General features: G+C 40.3%; 1 protein-coding gene across 4 annotated transcripts; it reads right to left on the bottom strand.

The window, feature by feature from the left end:
- Nucleotides 1-6,473: 6,473 nt before the first annotated feature.
- Nucleotides 6,474-17,882, bottom strand: LOC105050165 (protein TIC 21, chloroplastic). Of its 4 annotated transcripts, none has more exons than XM_010930075.4 (5): nt 17,414-17,877; nt 15,519-15,791; nt 13,022-13,225; nt 7,446-8,086; nt 6,474-6,699 (listed from the first exon to the last, which is right to left on the bottom strand). In XM_010930075.4, exons 1-4 carry the CDS (start codon nt 17,732-17,734, stop codon nt 7,973-7,975), a joined length of 912 nt encoding a protein of 303 aa, XP_010928377.1. In that variant the 5' UTR covers nt 17,735-17,877; the 3' UTR covers nt 6,474-6,699; nt 7,446-7,972. The 4 variants fall into 4 exon arrangements, with proteins under 4 accessions (XP_010928377.1, XP_010928378.1, XP_073118087.1 ...); XM_010930076.4 differs by having other exon boundaries at nt 15,519-15,776; nt 17,414-17,873; XM_073261986.1 differs by lacking the exons at nt 6,474-6,699; nt 7,446-8,086 and adding an exon at nt 11,438-11,670 and having other exon boundaries at nt 17,414-17,882.
- Nucleotides 17,883-19,279: the final 1,397 nt, after the last annotated feature.

Genomic DNA, 19,279 nt, shown 5'->3' with positions numbered 1-19,279 from the left:
TCCAATCCCTACCATCAGTAGTGAACAAGTTGCAAACATGCAGATGATCAACCATCTCACTACTGATGTAGGTCGGCCAACAGAAGAAAGGTAGGCTGGATATCCAGGCATCTTGGCTCATATCCATCGAAGTTCCATCCCCAATCAACCATCTGATGTGTGCTAAAACAATAGGCCTGCAAGCATAAATCTCCTTCCAAATAAAGCAACCGTAGGAAGCCTGGATCTGAGACCCCCGACTCCATGCCCCATACCGGACCTTCATCACTCTACTCCATAAGTAGCCTGGCTGGATAAAGAATCTGGCAGCATATCTAACAATCATGACCCCCTCCTAACCAATAGGGATCGAATCCCCAGACTTCCATCCCTCACAGGCTGACAGATTGCATCCTAGGATAGCAAGTGGATCCCACACCTATCTTATCCTGAGCCCCATAAAAAGTTTCGAAACCACTGCTCCAACCCTTTGAGATAGGATTTCAGCACAATCATGTTTGCCAAGAGATACACCAGGATGGAACTGAGCACCGATCTCACAAGAATCATCCTATCCATCATGGAGAGGGCGTTGGATTGCCATCCCTTAAGACGATCCTGAACCCACAACTCCAAGGATCTGCAGTCGGCGCTCTGAAGTCACCTCCTCATGATACAGGCAACTAAATAGGTTAGGGTCCCAATCAGCTCCTGAATTTTCAACCTCTCCCGAATCGCCTGCTTCATCTGGATCTTTGTCTTGGGGCTAAAGATGATCGCAAACTTTTGCAGATTCATAAGCTGACCAGATGTTTGATAGTAGGCCTCGATATGGGCATAAAGCACTCTGCATTTCGAACCAAAATCCATCCAATGAAGAGGCAGTCATTTGCAAAAAAAAGGTGCAAAGTGATTGGGCCCTAGAAGTGGACCAGTAGCGCTCCAACCTTGACCTCTAAACTACCATCTTTAATGTTCGAACGAACCCTCAGCACATAAAATGAACAGATAAGGAGAAAGAAAGCAATCTTAGCGAAGCTCGATTGCCGAGTGAAAGAATTCTATTGGGGTGCCATTAATCAAAATCGTAAAGCTGGAGGCCTCCACACAGTCCATGATCCAGTCAATCCATCGCTCTTAAAAGTCGAGCTCTCGAAGTGTCTGTCTAAGAAAATGCCAGCTCATCCGATCATACACTTGCTTCATATCTAGCTTAATCACCATGAGGCTTCGACAAACGGTTGCTTGCTAAAGATTCTATATAAACTCCTAGACAAGTAAGACATTATCGAAGATGTTTCAGCCGCTAACAAAAGTATCTCGCTTCAGACTGATCAGACGAGGCACAAATGGCTTTAACTGACCAACCAAGATCCTTGCACACACCTTGTAGAGAGTAGTGTGAGGTTGATTGCTCTAAAGTACCTCAGAGTCGATGCATCAAGCTACTTTAGGATGAGAGTGATCATCGTCTTCTTCCACTCCTCCAGAATGCTCCTAGACTGGAAAACCATCTACACCACCTCCCCTCTAACAATAGGCCAATATCGTCAGAAAAAGAGAGGAAAGTCATCCGATCCTGGGGCCTTATCCTCCCTCAGAGACCAAAGGGCCCGTGCACCTTTTCGGCAGACAGCAAATGAGTCAGAGCCTCATTCTTTTGATTAGAGACCTAGGTTACTGGCTGGGCACCTTAGAGGAGAATGTCCATGCCCAAAGGCATTGTCCAATGGGATCTAAAAAACTAGAATATCTACTCCTTGATCTCCTCACTATCATCCATAACTCAGGCGTTGCTCTTCCTCAACTGTCTGATGTGATTGGCAGACCTTCGGATCATAATAAACTGATGAAAAAAATTTAATGTTTTGGTCGCCCTCCTTGCTCCACTGAATTCTAAACTTCTACCTCTATAGTGTCTCATGCTGTCTCAGTAAAGAATCATGCACCAAGAGCTTGTGACGAAGCTCTCTCAAATCAGACTCCTGAAGGCCACCCTCGTAATCCTCCCTTAGCTATAGCTCCGCGATGTCTACCTCCACCCCTTCAATCCATCCGAAGATGTCACCAACCTCATGATGGTTCCATCGAAGGAGTCTATACCTGGCTAACTTCAATTTTTGGGTCACTCGATACCTTGCATCCCCATGGACCGGCATCCTCCATATCTCCTGAATCAGATCCCATGATTTAAGATAGAAGGTCCAAAACTTCTCAAATCTAAATGGGGCCTTAGGCAGGCATAGGCCATTCATGGTGATGAGAATCTGATAGTGATCCGATGCAATCCTCGTGAAGTGTTAAACTTGGTGCTTTGCGAACAAGTGGAGCCATTTCGTAGTTGCAAGCGCCTGATCGATCCTCTCCTAGACTTAAGCCATCCTCTGTCGATTATTGCACCAGTGAATTTATGACCGGAGTAGCTTATATCAATCAGACTCACATTATTGATAAACTCTCTAGACTCAATGTTGTCCTCAGGCTACCTACCGCCCATTTTCTCATGGGATCTCACAATACAATTGAAGTCCCCGATGATAAGGGAAGGCAAGTCTTGCGACACCATTCTGGATATCTCGAACTAGAGTACCCTTCTCTCCCTGTACTCAGTGCTGGCATAGACTCGGATAAAAGCCAAGGTCCTCCAGTATGCTCCGAGATGACTAAGGCCACCTGCTGCCTACATCTATGGAAGCATCTATCCTAATCAAGCCGCGATGCCACATCACCAGGATGCCCCCCGATAGATCCTTAGACTCCACTACATAGGTGCTCCATGCCACTGGAATCCTCCATCTAGTTCAGATGAGACTTGCCCCAGAGAGCCAGATCTCAAGTAGGATACAAATATTATGGCCATGCTGCTGAATCAACTAGCCAAAGATCGATCGAAACGAGGGCTTCCCTGCCCCTCGGGTGTTCCAGATCAGTAGCCTCATGGAGATGACTTGTGGGGAAGGGGATCCGTACCAATACCCCCCTCAGCCTCAAAGCTCACCTCAGTCCCAACTACCATCGAGTCCATCGACGACGGACTCGCCCCCTTCCCTTGGATAGTCTGTCTCAATATGGTAACAGCATCCTCATGGGCAGTGTCCTAGCCCCCCATCAATGCGTCCATATGCATGGGATCCTCTCCCCAGAAGGGCATAGGGTCGTTCTCTATCCTACGCTCCATCTTTTACTCAGTCTTTCCCTCCTCAGGAGCACCACCTAAATCAGAATCCCCCTCCATTCGAATCAATGCCTCCCCCTCCTCCCCCATGGTCCTTGCTGAGAATATGAAGACCCCGGGGCCATCAGTGCCATCTGCAGCCCGAGGTGGCGATCGGGTCGAGTCAGATATAAACAAGTCGGGTCAGAAACAGGTAGAGTCAAAAAAATTTGAACCCGGATCCGACCTATTTATTTAAACAGATCAGATTTTAAAATCCAAATCCGATCTACTTAATAAACAGGTTATCCAACCTGATTTGTTTATGACCTGTTTATAATTTATTAAAAAAATTTAACCCATTTAAACCTATTTTAAAAAAATTAAAAAAAAATCTGAGATCTCACCGCATCTTCGCCTCTCCATCCTCCATCCTTGGCTATGCTCTCGCCTCCACGAACGACGGCCGAGAGGGTGGCACTGAAAAAAATCAACGAGGTTGAATCCGATGCACCATACATCATAACCTGAACATAAAACACTAGGTTCCTGATGAGATTAGGGACCGACGAGATGTAAAAATATCGATAAATCGAGACGAGGGTCGGGGCCCTCTCCAAGATCCCCCTCGCCGCTGACGCCAACTCATCTCCGACGACAATGGGCTTAGATTCCTAGGCGGCACACCAAAAGCCCTTGCGGGAGACGTCGTGGTCCTCATGGAGGAGGCCAGAGATGGGGAGATGGAGGAGGATCTCGAGCCACTGCGGTAAGACGGAGTGCCAGTTGTCACAGACGAGGCGAGGCAGAGGAGGCGAACCTCGGCATACCAGCATAGTGGAAGAGGGAGGCAACGGGGGTGAGGCGGCGTCACAGTGATAAATTAGGACTTTACTTTAGGGAAGAAGAGGAAAAGGGTGAAGTAGAAGGGGGCTGGTTCCATCGGAAGGGGGCAAAGCGGAAAAATAAAATTTCATGGGCTATAGGCAAAAATGGATCAAAATTGAAACGAACGCAAATTTATTATAGTAAATTGAAATGAGCCACTCAAATATTTTAAATAAAAATTATAAATAGGTTTGACAGGTTGAGAAATCTAAATCCAAATCCGACCTATTTAATAAATGGGTTAAACAGATCAATCCATTTATAACCTGAACTCGTTTAAATCAAACCCAAATCTATTTAAGGCGGGTCGAATACGGATCAGATTTGCGGATCGGGTCATATTTTGCCACCCCTATTTGCAGCTTCCATACGAACCTTGGAGGATGCCTTGCTTTTGATCTTGTTCTTCCTTGAAGAACTCTTCTTGGGCCCCTCAAAATGCAAATCCCAGTCATTGGGCTTGATTGGTGCCCGATCTGCATCAAAATCATGGGGCTAGGTGTACTTGGGCTAGGTTGAGCCCACACCCAATGACACGGCTCACACGCCTTCCAAAAAAATCCTGCCGACACCTCGTCCCAATGTCCCTAGCACCCAGGCTCAGTCAACGGGCCGAAGCAGTTGATGCCCAAGCTTAGGCCCGCGATGGCTCCCCCACCAATCTCTACATCCCCAGCCTCATATCTAGCTATTGATTTAGGCATGGATCTGATCGGAGATCTCCACTATGCGATCTTGGCTGGTTGGATCTAGCCGTCGAATTCGGCTGCCAAGTTTGCCCAATCCAAGCCCCAATCAACTGACTCTGGTTCGAATCGACTTGCCTTCATCTCTAACCAAATCGACTCGGCTTCCTTCTTCCTCAAGCCCACTGGTACTTCCTTCTCAGACTGCCACCGTCCGACGGCCACCAACCATTGCCTCAGGTGCAGCCCCTCCATCGCAAGTCCTCCATCATTCCCTTTAGTTTGGCCAACGTTTTTCAAGCACAATCCAGCTGTCAAGCTCCCATCTCCCCCTCCAGCTTTGCATGCCTCCTCCGATAGGTGGAAGCAGCCGCATTGGAGGCAGATGCCATTGAGATTCTCATAAACAAACCTCTACCAGAATGGTCCATCCGGCCGTTTGACAAGCACTCCCGACCTCAAAGCCAGGACAGTTCAACCTTCATGCATGCCCAGATGAACCCGAGGCACCTTTGCTCTGCCATTCAATTGTGCATCACGGATAGCTCTATGGCCAGCAGAAGCACTCCCGGATTGCTGCCTTTTCCAATACTCCGTTGGGAGTCGTGGTAAATGGACCCAAAGCAGGGCCGTTCTGATAGCCTCCTTCATCAGAAAAAATTCCGACCTCCACACCTCCATTGCCAGCACCTGCCTGCAATGACGCACGGCCAATGAAGGACTAGGTCCCTCTCCTTGGCCTCCTTGAACCAAAAGAGCAAGAAACCCTTATCTAGCCCATAAGCTGCCACCTATCTCTTCAATCCTGTCTGGAGCCAAAATTCTTTAGCCACCAGCTCCGATGCCACTCGCTAGCCCAAACTTCTCGCTACCACTAATGTGACCGCCCAATGCTCCAAACTCTCCCTCGATATCTCCTCCAAGGACTCGATGACTTTCGGGAACCATCGGATTAGCTCGTCCACCTCTTCCAAAGATGGCTCCGATGAGATCCAGATGGTACACCCTTGCACTACCCTCTTCCAGCTCGACTCCGACCGATCACCTACCTTTGAGGTCCTAGAGCGGTCCTCTAGATTGCTCGACATCTCCTTTGATGATGGTGAACACTCCAGCCAGATAGACCGCCAACGATCATACGAGAAAGGGCCGCAAGGGTAATCTCAAAGCAAGCAGGGGAAAAAACAAAACGGTCACTATTTCACACGACGGAATATCACATCCCTTTCAGCAGAGGGTAGTGAACGGTGAAACAAGCCCCTTGGACTGCAGACACCAACCTTGGGATTGGTGATACACGTTGGATGAGTTAGTATGATTTCTTTACTGCCATTCGATCATGTTGCTCAGTTGTTATCCAGCAAGATACACCGCTCAATCCTGGTCGGTAAGCAGACTTTTACCCGGTGGCCTTTTCTTTAGCTTCTTTATTTGCTGTGCAAGCTGCATGGCCTGATGGCAATCTGTCTTCGATTTGAGTACGGGCTTTTTGCAATTTCACATGCAGCATACTCGGTTGGAGTCTGAGATTTTACAGCCAAAGAAACTCTCATGCTCTTAAAATGGTTCTGGACTTCAACCATTTCTGCGCCTTTTTTCTTTATCATAATCCCATGTATTTACATCACCTGTACCATTCAACTTTGTAGCCTTTTTGTTGATAAATTAAACTACCATAACCGACATCCATCTTTGCACATAGAACAGGTTAATCTGCAATCTATTCGACCGTTTGCTAAGCACAGAGCATATGAACAACAGGATGATTTTGGTGTGAAAGCATTGCACATAATTAACAAAAACAGTATTTTATAAAGATCTCTGAAAATTATAAGACAATCTCATGCAGTCCCATATTAATCTGGGGGCTAGAGATCCAGGATAATTGGCATTGCATGCAACAGCACTTGCTCCATTCAAGTTGTAGTTTAGTAAAATTTCCCAGCTATGCTTGATTTTTGCTCCACACATGGCTGGAAATGACGTGAACATCTGGGAAACATGCAAGCCCGTTATTACAGCAAACAATAGTGAGCTACAATGTACCCTTACAAGCATACTTGAGACCCAAAAATTCAGCTAGTATGTGGTGGCTATAGAGCAGATTTGGATAAGACGTGACAGCTCAACAAGATTCTTAGAGTATTTTATCCAAATGATATAAATATAAAATTTTTTTATTCAAATCATGCACATTCGAACTTATTTATCAAATTAATATAAAAACTAAAAGCACCATTTAAAATGACTTTTTTTTTTTGAAAAAACGTGATTCCAAATGGTGCTTTCTGTCCAATCAATCCAACCCTCCACATTCTACGTGGAACCTAAACAAAAAAAAAAAAAAAAAAAACACCATTGAGGTGGGGTATGGGGGTGCAGAGTTGGCATCAGATGGAAAGGAGAAGACGGAGTAGGAAAGTTACTTTAAAAGCGCCATTGTGATGGCGCTTCCATTTTTTTTTTTTTGGTTCCACGTAGGCTGGAGAGGGTTAGTCTCATTGGGCAGAAAGCACCGTTTGGCTTGACGTTTTCTCAGAGAGAAAACGTCATTCCAAATGGCACTTTTAGTTTTTGTATTAGTTTGATAAATAAGTTCGAATCTACATCATTTAGATAAAAAAAAATTATATTTATATCATTTGGATAAAGTACTCAAGATTCTTACATAACAAGTCTTGCTTGTTACTCTTTAGATATCATTGCTAACATTCAGAGTCCTCATAAGGAAGATTTACCTGTCTTCAGAGCTTCAGCGAGTACAGATCAGCTGCACTGGGGAGGACCACATGCCTGGATGGCCAGGTTGGATGGGCAAATATTTCATTCACCCAATGCCAACCATTTGCCTCACAGTCGTTGAAAACATTCCAGCTGAACCATCAAGTAGTATTACAACAATGCACAACTTTTCTATCTCCATGAAACAGAAGATACATGAAACAACATCGAAAAGAGAGAAAAAATAAGATTCTCCTAGAAGTACTTCCACACCTTGTCTCAGTCATTTTTTGGGTGTCCACTCAAATTATGAAGCAAATCAAGCTATAGATATTATTGGCTTCTAGCTTAGTTCACACAACAGAATACCCTTCTGGATCTAACTCACCTTGCTCAATTGCAAATATTGAGTATAGGCACCATGGACCCTAGAATGTTTCCCTCGATTTGCAAGAGGCAACCAAAAGTGGCTTGACTCAAAAGGAAAAGGAAACAAGGGCAGCTACAGAATGGCAAAACAGATTTTATTGAATTCGGAATCAGGCTATGCAGGCTTTGGGACAGGAACAGCTTCCACATACGGTAACGTGACTGATCGCAGCAGTTCTAATGAGAATGCAAGCCCCAAGAAATGCGAAAGGATGGTGTTGGCTGAGGCCTGTAAAACCAATAAAAAACATGAAAGTAGTGAGTCTCAATGAGATCATATAGGTTAATCGGATTCAGAGATAGATGCTTAAAGACAATTAGATGGAATAAAAGATGGACATTTAGAAAACCTAATGCAATATGCATTATCTTCAGATAAAAATTCTTATAAGAAGCAAAAACAGATGGCCATGGAAACTTAGTAAGTAAAAGCCAAAGTGTGTACTATAACCCCCCAAAGAAAAGCTAAAGTGTGTACAATGGCATCATCATGCAAGTCCAATTATTATTTATTAATAGAGATAGAAAAAAATGGAGTGCAACCTTGCAAATGCAATGAAAACTTTGGTGGAAAATACCTGATCTGAGAGCACCATAACAAGAGACCATAATAGATAACAAAGGTAACTTTCACCATGAAAGAGTGGATTAAACTATCACAATTTTGTTATCCTTATCACGACAGATGGTTATTGTCCAGATGTGCTGCCTACCTTTTTCTTTTTCTTTTGTTTTGTTTCTGTGGATAGCAACCTACAAAGGGTAGTTAACCAGAGAATGACATTTTACCTCTATGTGAGCTATATATTTGTCTATTATACTTTGGATAATGAAGATTATTGATGATTGATTGTGGAAATTTGACTCTAGCTTCATGCCCAGTGCAACTAAAAGACAAAGGAGCAAATATAAGAGTTCGTGGAACTTTGTGATAAAATTTTGTGATAATATTTATTCGTTGAGAGGGCAGGCCACAAGGTTGATCCATTTTGACCTGCATGTCTCGGGTTCGAAACATGGAAAAGGTCTCTCTACACATAGACGTAAGGTTGCATCCATCTGACTCTCCCTATACTCCATAGTGGTGGGAGCCTCGCGCACCGGGATGCCCTTTAATCTTTATCACCGAGTGAAAAGTTAGACGGAATTTCTTGAAGAATGAGAAGGAAATGGGCAGCTCTTTTCAGTTCTACATCAAGAAAATTAAGTCATCAGTTAGTTATGTATACTTTATAACATTGGGTTTATTTCTCCATCTACTTTAGTACAAACACATTTGTTTTTTCCAACCATGCTGGTGGTGTCCGCTGACCAAAGATGCCTTGTCACCTTGAGATGCACATGAAACTCCACCAGCTGAGTGGTAGATGTGCCTCTCAATGCAGCATGTATATCAATGTTTTAGAACCTGATCTGTTCATTTTAACTTGAAAAGGGACTGGGTCATAGGTCATCAATCATCAGTTAACCTTGGGTTAACCAGAATTGAACCATGAGTTCATGATAACATAATAAACATATAAATATATATAATTAGTAGATAAAATTATAAATATATACAGAAAAATCTAAAACATCCAAATTTGTTAGCATTTTTACTAAGTTCTAACAATTCTAACTACATTCTATCTCTATAATCATATATCCTTACAAACAATGCATAACATCGCTCTCCAAGACTAAGCTATACGAAAAGTAGAAAAGAAACTATTTTAGCAATTTCAAATATAAATTTATGTCAAAGCCATCAATTTGCCAAAAATCATTCACTTACCCTGTGTTTGGCTAGGTCATGAGAGGGTGGATAGATGAGGTTAGAATGATGGATGGCCTTCATCCACCGTTTAGTTCAAAAAGTTACGGAGAAGATGGATGAAAAGGAGGGGTTGTCTATCCATCCTGATCCACCAATTTACATCCTCCTAATTTGGGAGGATGCAAGGATGGATGGATAGAGCATTGATGAATAGATTTTGGCATTGACAAAAATTCTCTCATTATTTTTTTTGATAAAACTATAATATTTCTTCACTTTTTCATTCATACTTTTATACGTACCGTTAACCATATACTATCAAATTTTATTACTAATTATTTTAATTCTAGTATATAATTTCTATACTTACAATTAAATAATTAGTATTATCTTCTATTTTTTTATTTTTATTTATTATTTTTTAATTAACTATTTTTATAATATTAATTAACTATTAATATTAAATAATAAATTATTTATTTATTTATATAATTAATATATATAATCAATTTATTAATAATTAACTTATAAAAATATGTATTAAATTAAATTTAAATATTTATATAATTTTTTATATAATAGATTATAAAGATTACAAGTTTATACATTATTTACTTCTTTGGTATAGATAGATGTTATAAATTGATAATAGTAATATTTTTATCAAAGGATAGTCTAGTAAAAATGTTATATAAATATCATCCATCCTTTAATTTCTCCTATACCAAATAGAGGAAATCATTTTCATCCATCCTTTTATGTTTCATCAAATATATGAAAGGATATATGGATCTTCCATCTATCCTCTCTCTCATCCACCCATCCTTCGTACCAAACAGAGGGTTAGGACTGGAAATGGGCTCCTGCCAGCTTGAAGCCCATTGGACTAGGTTGTGGGTTAGATCGAAAGATTTCAAACTAGATTTCAGCTTAAATATAGAGCTCATTTGATTTTTAGACTAGGCTCGGGTTTATCATTGGCCTGACTTGAGCTTGAGCCCGAATAAGATCCGACATGAGCCTGAGCAAGGCTTTAGCTTTCCTTGGCTAGTTGGCCCCCAACTCCCAAAACCCACCTAACCATCCTCCTTTTTCCGTCTCGCTCTTGTCTCCAAAAGCTCAAGCCTTAGACCCTCCCTCAAGGCCCCATCCCCCGACCCCTCTCCCTTGTCATCCTCCCCCTCTCTAGAACCCAATCACCGCTAGCACCAGCATCGGTAGCATGTGCTCATGGAGCCTTTAGGCCTTCGTACAATCTAGTAGCGAGATGGGTCCTCGTTGGAGATGGTCAGCCTCCTAAGGCTGAACAATCTAAGGGGCAACATGCCGAGGAAGAAGAAGTGGAAGGGGAGGGGGATCGGTATTGGCAAGGGGAAGAAGCCTGATCGGGTTCGGGCCCCTCTCCCTAATTGTTCTCCCTTTATTTGGAACCCTATCATCGGTGCTGGCATGAGTGGTGCGTGCTCATCGAGCCTTTAGGGCTTTGTGGCCAGGTGGCGGGGATGGGGTCCTCGTTGGCAACCGACAACCTCCCGAGAAAGAGGTTGCAAGGTGCCAAGGAAAAAGCGAAAGGGATGGGGGATTGGTTCTGGCAAGAGGAAGAAGGCCGATCAGGCTCGAGTTTGGTTCGAGCTTGGGTTTTCCAAAAAGTTATAGGCCTAAGGATGACCTAGAGCCCCAATAAAATTTGAGCCAAGCTCGGGCAGGGGTGTGGCCCAACCCCATTTAGCCCATTTCCATCCCTACATTAACTGCCTTGCAACTATATGAATGAAATCTAACTAAGAGATGCAATGGACCTGTTGCCCGAAGGATGGAGGGGGGAGGTAGGAGATAGAGACAGACAGAGGGGGAAGCTAAGGAAGGCTGCCAACTTTAGGCCTGCCAAAGGTGTGCGAAAGAGTGTGGACAGCGTGGTGAGAGATAGGAGTGTTAGGGGGGAGAGAGAAAGAAAGGAGAGTGCTGCCACTGCCCGTCGATGTCCCAGTTAGAGAGAGATAGAGAGGTAACTCGGCCATCCACCTATCGTTGACCGTGCACTCCCCACCATCTGTTGTCTGCACAGAAAAAGAGGAAGAGATCATGGAGAGGAAGAGAAATCCCTTCTATTCGATCATCCACTTGCCCCAATTCCCATATGAACCCATTTTAATATGCTATTTTAAAATCTGCACTAATTCTGGTTCGAATGAATTGCTAGTTAAATAGATGCTTCACATGATTCCTAAAAATTAAATCAAATTTTGGGATGGATTGGGTTTATGGGCCTACCAAACCATAGACCTAACAAGTTGATGGTTCAACCAGTTCAACCGGCCAGCCTGGCCCAGGTTTTAACACATTGATATATAACATCCAAAATTTAGGAAGACTAATTTTCTCCATTGGGCAATGGAGCTATCCCATTCCTACCTTTCTTAACATCTTCAAGTGAAAGAAACACAAGAAGGAAATGAAACTGATTAAAAAGAGAATGTATTTTAACAATATTTTATCTGTTAAAAGGCAAGTCTATGATATCCATGTAACTACTATTAACCATTTGTACACTAAATTGAAGTGCATGCATTGCAATTATCTAATACTATTCCATAGAATGACTAATCCAAAAGATTCACGGAAAAAATGGTTTGTTATGAGGTTAAAGACTCAAGTTTATAGAAAATAATCAACTGGACACTCAACATTAAAATTTGGATAGCTAAACATTTATGGAAGGTGACCACGGGCCATAAAAGATGATAAACTTGTAGATTAGGTGTAAGTTTAGCACCCCTTTTTGTGGTTAATCATCTTATGGCTAATGAAAATGGAATCTCACTTTTGTAATATTCCACATTTACTAATAATCTAACATGATCAACATGCACACCTTACTGAGACCCATTCCTGCAAGCTATTTTCCCATGTAGAAGCTCTAGGTTTAGTGCTGTACATGCTGAAATTTAAGCAAAGTCTACATATTGAGTACCTTAATATTCACAAGACACATACTAAAACTGTATATAAAAGAGTATTACTTATGGTTTGGCAAAAGGAAAAGGTAATACCCAACAAAGAAAAAAAAACATCTAGTTGTATATGTGTTAAATCTATACATGGACAAGCATGTAGTTCTCCAACATTTAACACAACTAAGCATTAATTTATGTATCTATAAACTTTATAATATTGAGTCTGACATTGCACATGAGGTCTCTGGGTATCCAAACATAGGACATATGTCATTGACTTCACAATCCAATGGTGTATGATTGAAAAGTCCCATTTACATCATCAATAATTTTGTGGCCAGATGTTGAAAGCATGAAAAATCAGAATGAAAAAGAGCATACAGTAAATGGCTAAAACAATTTTTCCAAAAGGTCTCAGTAATTGAATGAAAAACAGCATCAGTAGACAGCATACCTGCACTAGGAATACATCTAATGCCAAAACAGGACTCTGACCAGGGGATATCCCCTGGTAGTATGGAATCGCCGATGTGGTAAGGGCCTTTGCAACCAATAATCCAACAGTTGCTTGCATTCCGAGAATTGCAGCACCCATTCCTAAAAGATTTAGCACTATGCCATTTTTTAAGCTTTTTACCACGTCAGCACGTGGAGGAGCCTGCAAAACAAGTCACATGAGTTTATAAGATTAATCAGTAAGTAAAAAAGGATAACCGAAGAATATCACAGAAAATATTCAGACGTAGTTATTCATATGTAAGTTGAACCATTGCACAGAATGAGTGGCTTTACTTCTATCAAAGGAAAAAAATATCTAATGAACTGATGATAAGTGATAACCTTCAAACTAATCATCCATGCATTATTCCCAAAACTAAAATGAAATAGGTACATGAGACACTTAAGCTTCGCTCTAAACAATGTTTATGCCCCTTATCAGAAATGCATGACTGATCCAACCAACTTTATTTTCCCCTCTTCTTTTTGTGATAGTGTAACCATCATCATTTCAAGGTTTCATCTTCTTTTAATCGGTAGGATTTACTGTCATATATCCTATATTTGCCACATCATTTTGATAGCTTGGTAGCTCGTGTATTGATTACAACTTCTGTTGCTTTGTACAACACGATAATCCTAACAATATGTTCTGCATGTTAAGGTCACTAACACTCAAAGTTGTCTATACAATTAGGTTAAATGAAAATGAAAGCCTGTAGGTACTGGACTATGTAAAAGGTTTCATGAAAGAGAGCTCCCCTATAGGTATTAGACTATACAAAAGACTATCATGAAAGAAAGCTCCCAATGCATATACAAGTTTAGATTGCATATAACGAGGAGAACACAAGACACATATTATACCTAAAAATCAGCTAGATGACTGAATGGATGGACATGGTCAATGAATGATCTAGAAAACAAAACATACAGCAGAAAGATCTTTTTTTTTCCCTTTTTTTTGGGGGGGATAGTACAAAGATCTTGTTTTCCTCTCATGCTGAGCTACCTGAGCTTCTGGGCATATGCACTTATGTTGACTAACCATGTGTAAGTCCAATTCCCCCACAACAGCAGCTCTTCAGCTGTTTAACAAGCTAAACAGAGATTACCCAATATTCTTAGCAGGTGATTAATCAGAAAAGTACAGGACCTACACCTGGAATAGTGGATTTCTTATAGTAACAGAACATCCATGGAGCAACTAAAAATGAATCAGAAGGTCCATGTAGCAACTAAAATGAATCAGAACGTCCATGTAGCAACTATCCATAAATAGTCTGTCTCATTTTTCATTTGGATGGGTGAAATGCCACTTTTCTCTAAAACATCCTCATCAGAGGTTTTTTCTTTTTCTTTTTTGCATGGGGATGTCCTATTATCACATTGGTTGTCTTTTTTTTATTCCCAGCCTCGATGTGTCATATGCACCTGCGAAGTACAAAAGATAGTCTTCCCCTCACACAACACCACCCAAACAGCGCCCCCCCCCCCCCCCCCCAACACACACACACAAAAAAAAGGAACAAAAAAAGAACAAAAAACAAAAACAAAAGAAAAACTACATGATGGTTATGATGCCAATATAAACCTTGCTCTGCAGCTTTTCATAAAATCACTCGACCAATCATGCAACTATCCCCATTGATTATATGGGGCTATCTCAGCTAATGATTTATAGTACTCCAAAGGTCACATATCTTAAATGAAGAATACATTTTGAAGTTTGGACTAGAAGAACACATCTTCACTCAAGAAAACATGCTCATGTAAGAGTTATGGTGCTCATTATTTATGAGACAACTAAATCTCTCAGTCAAACCAATACCTTATCCTAGGGTCTAAAATTGCACTTAGAAGTAGGAATCATTAAATGTGCCAAATTTTTTTTGATTCTATACTCAATTATTGTTCCCACACCTATTTATTGTAACACATTGAATGATATACATTAAATCTTATTTCTTCATTCCGATCTAAATTTAATCTTCCATGCTATTTCACACAATTCAATAATTGAAATACTAATTAGTCAATATAAATGCTGTTTTAAAATATATAAGAATGTGCAAAGTAATTCCTTTTGTTTCACCTTCCATCTCACAAATGATAAAAATACCATATCAACATAACTACATCATATATGTAGATAAATCAAAGGCACATGTGCCATATCTGAGCATTGCATGTGAGAATATTCCACTATACAGACTGATCTTTGTTGAGCAGTCTTGCAGAATTTAATAATTTCCAACTCAAGAAACAATGTTGTTGTTATTCAAAGATGAAGAACTTCTAGTAGCATATTCTGAACAAAAGTAATTTTTAATTGCTCCTTTGCTTTTGTTGTTAAGCTAGATGGCTATTTGTGCTTTTGTGTATAGCATGGATGTAAAAAGGAAAGAGGAAGGGGAAAAAGAAGGGGGTGGGGGAGGGGAGGAAGAGATCACCTTTGCAGGATCATTAGCTGTTCTCCGAAGCTTTTCTGATAGACGAATGTAACCAAAAGACCAAAAGACTGACACAAATGCTGCTGCAATACCACCAGCAGTTGTATAAAATGTAACCGGTGACGTGATCTTCCCAGTAACAACTGCAGAGAATGATAAAATTACAGCTGCCACAACAGTGCACACTAGTTGCCCCCAAAATCCTGCACTTCCCAACCTCTTGAAATATCTAGAGGTGTTCTCTAACCTCTTGGAGACCTGCTCATTTGGCCACTGATTTTACTTAAAAATAATGACAAAAGAATTGTGGATGAGACAATAAACTAAACAAGGAGATCCAAACAAACCACATTACTGATAATTTCAATTTAGATTTAGAGGCTCGAAGTCATGTCATGTTAATATAATTGGACATTACGAACAATACATGGCATCCTGAATATGAGGGAAAAGAGCCCTCTCCTAGATAAACACAGATGACTATTGTCATGTAGTAAGTGCAACTGCCCTTAAAGGGCACTCAAAAGAAAGTAGATGAGTGTTAATGATCACACTCATGCCAATCAGCAACTGACATGGTACCCATTGCATGCCAACTATGTTGATTCTCAATCAGACTATCAGAGCACAGCCAGCTTGTGATCCAACCTCTTAACTCCACTCCAACAGTCTGATATGGGGTTTACATAGAAATATTAGAATCTCAGAATCTCCATCATATATGCTGGTTGACCATCTATGAGTCTCGCTGTTATTTATCGCACATATGCGTTTGGTCATTCCAAACATCACTAGAACAACAATCTCTCTCTAAGAAAGTCGAAAGGTTTGACAGAATTCCACCATGCCATGTCAGCAATGAACCATTTTGCAGGACTGGAGTTTGGCTTTCCATATGTGTACATATCAATAATTTAAGTGCAGCTGGCACAAGGCATGGTAATAAGTGGCCTGCACACTGTGCCATGCCAAAACTAACCAATAAATAGAGACTTTTGGCTCAGTACATACTAGAGTTTTTCCCTTGAACGAATTATATTAGCCCATCAAGGGATAATGATGATTATAGATTGAGTGGTTCCATTGCTCTACCACATGATTCTTGTTATTTACAACCAAATATTTGAAGTTCCCAACAGATAGCAGTCTTTCTTAACTAACATGGCATTATTCAGGAAACCCCCTTCAATGGGATGTATTATGTATGTAGCCTACGTTTGTTGCGCATGCCAAAGCCATTTCGAACAAACTTATTTTAGCTCTATTGGTTCTACCAGTTGCCCTCGTCTAATGTATGCAACTGCCCTCCAAGTTTTAGCACAAATTCACATCTTCCATTTTATATAAGTGACCTTTATTTGTCAACTCTATTCACAATTAGAGATGCGCCATCCCTTTACCTGACGTACTTCATCCCTTTGAAAAAAATCCTACAAATTGATTTTTACACTTTTGCAAATATAAATTATGATTGTTTAAATATTCATTTGGGTGATATGCTGTCCCTAAACTCTTACCGCAGCCATGCTGCGACCAAACTTCCGCCAAAGTTGTGTTTAGTTTATTTATTTTGGTCCGACTACTTATTTCTATTTGAAAACCTAGGGCTTCACCCCATAATTCTTAAAACAATTTTGACCTATTGTTTCATACTGAAATAACAAAAGAAAAGCTCATGTTTACCTGCTTACCTCATTATAACATATACCCGTTTCATTCTCATTCAATTCATCCAACCATTGCAAACAGATGGATCTCGACAAAATCTAAGAAGCCATATCCAACGAAATCTTTTCCAATAAATCAACTCCCAGCGGACCCAAGAAATCTTAAAACGATTCAAAATCCATTCCCTCACATCAAGACTCGAGAACAGAAAAGAGAATAGAATGAACCTGCGCGAGCTTTGCCGTCTCGGATCCGTCAGCAGCAGCAGCAGAAGGAAACGAAGCGGCCGCGCGCGCCGCGATCCCGCTCGCATGCTTGCGGATTGGCGATGCGTCCGAGGCAAAAGAGAGGGGAAGAAAAGATGCGGAGAGGGTGGCTCTCGAAGGAGAGAAAGAGAGATTGGGGCGTTGGAAGAGAGAGGGGATGAGGGGGGGAAGGGGGGTGGTGATGAAGGTTTTAGGTCGGCGCAGTGGAGGCGGCGAAGAGGAGGCCACCAACGGCCCAGCGGACCGAACCGCAGGCCGCGGCGGCAGCAGAAGCGCCTGCATTGCTTCGGGGTGGAGCTTTGTCCCACGGCTGCTTCGCCGCCCGTCTAATGTCTTGTTTTAATTTTTATCCGTCCCCCCATCTCTCTTGGTAGTACTCGAGAGATCCTCGCGTTGGGCGTAAAGAGTTGTGCTGGGGTAGAGAATACCCGATGCTGTCCGAATTCTTTTGTTTTCGTACAACATGATTGATGCGTGCGGACCTAAGGTGGGGCTTAGTCTTATTAGCGAAAAGAAAAACGAAAAACAAAAAAAGAAAAAGAAAAGAAAGAAAAAAAAGCTTATACACAGTTCAAATACTCGGGGCATTATTATGTTAATAGGATCAGTGTAATTGTTTTAGGGTCCTTGTTACGTTACGTATGTATAGATGATTCGTGTGTATTTAACACAGCTCTTGTCAAGCTATTATTCTATCATAACATCCATGTATTTGTACAACAGACAATAATAGCTTTCCAACATTCGCATTTTATACAATCTAAAAAATAATCTGCCAAAATCCATCCTGCAATCTTATTTAAAATATTTAATAAGTGTATAGTCATATAATTATTATTTTTTAATTATTTTTATTACAATAATTTAAACATTTCATTACAATGAGTTGGACTATCATACCCCTCTGTTTCTTGTATCGTACATTCCAAGTATTGGGAGGTGGGGAAACATTCGGCTCTTTCACGTGCAATGGAAAAAACGAGCAATTAGAGAAAAGGAAATGCGAGAGCCGACACTAGATGAACTAGAGAGACAGTGGTAGAGAAAAAAATAGACACATCTTATAAAAATTGGAACTCCAGCTCCCATGGAGCTTGAGTTTGAACAATTAATCATACATCACACTTAGAGAAAAAAATCATAAAATGTTCATCCTTTTAAGGATAAAAAATTTATTCACAAATCTATTTTTTTGTATAAATATTTTTCATTCAACATTTAGATAGAAAAATAATTTTTTTATATTTTTTTATACATTAAAAAATGATTCAAAATTTTATTATTTATATTCTTTTACATTAGTAATTTTCTACATAAGTTGCTAAGATCCATCTATATTTTTCATATTATCTTTTATTATATAAATATTATTATATATAATAATATAGTATAATATATTATATTTATTATATTATGATGTATTATATTACAATAATATATTATATAAGATAGTATTATATATTATTATTATTTTATTATTATTATGGAGTTAGGAGTATATCAAAAATAAAATAAAAATATTATTTTTTCAGTTAATGAAAAAATGATTTACCCACCACCTAAATGGATAAGACTTTTTTTTTATTTTAAGACCTATCCTTTTATGGATAAATATTATAGAAAAGTTGGTCAACTTTTTTTATCGATCAACTTATCCATATTCTTATGCTTTTTAAGATGGATAAGTTACTTTTTATGGATAGCATTTACTCATGAGATGAAAAAAAAAATTATCCACCTAGAGGGTGGCTAAATCATTTTTCTGTCAATCAGTAAAATAGATATTTAATTTTATTTCTAAAATATCCTATTCTCATTTCCAATGCT

This window comes from Elaeis guineensis, chromosome 8 (genome assembly GCF_000442705.2).
Source record: "Elaeis guineensis isolate ETL-2024a chromosome 8, EG11, whole genome shotgun sequence".
NCBI classification, from domain to species: domain Eukaryota; kingdom Viridiplantae; phylum Streptophyta; class Magnoliopsida; order Arecales; family Arecaceae; genus Elaeis; species Elaeis guineensis.
The sequence above is the reverse complement of the archived record's forward strand: the minus strand, read 5'-3'. Positions and strand labels throughout refer to the sequence as shown.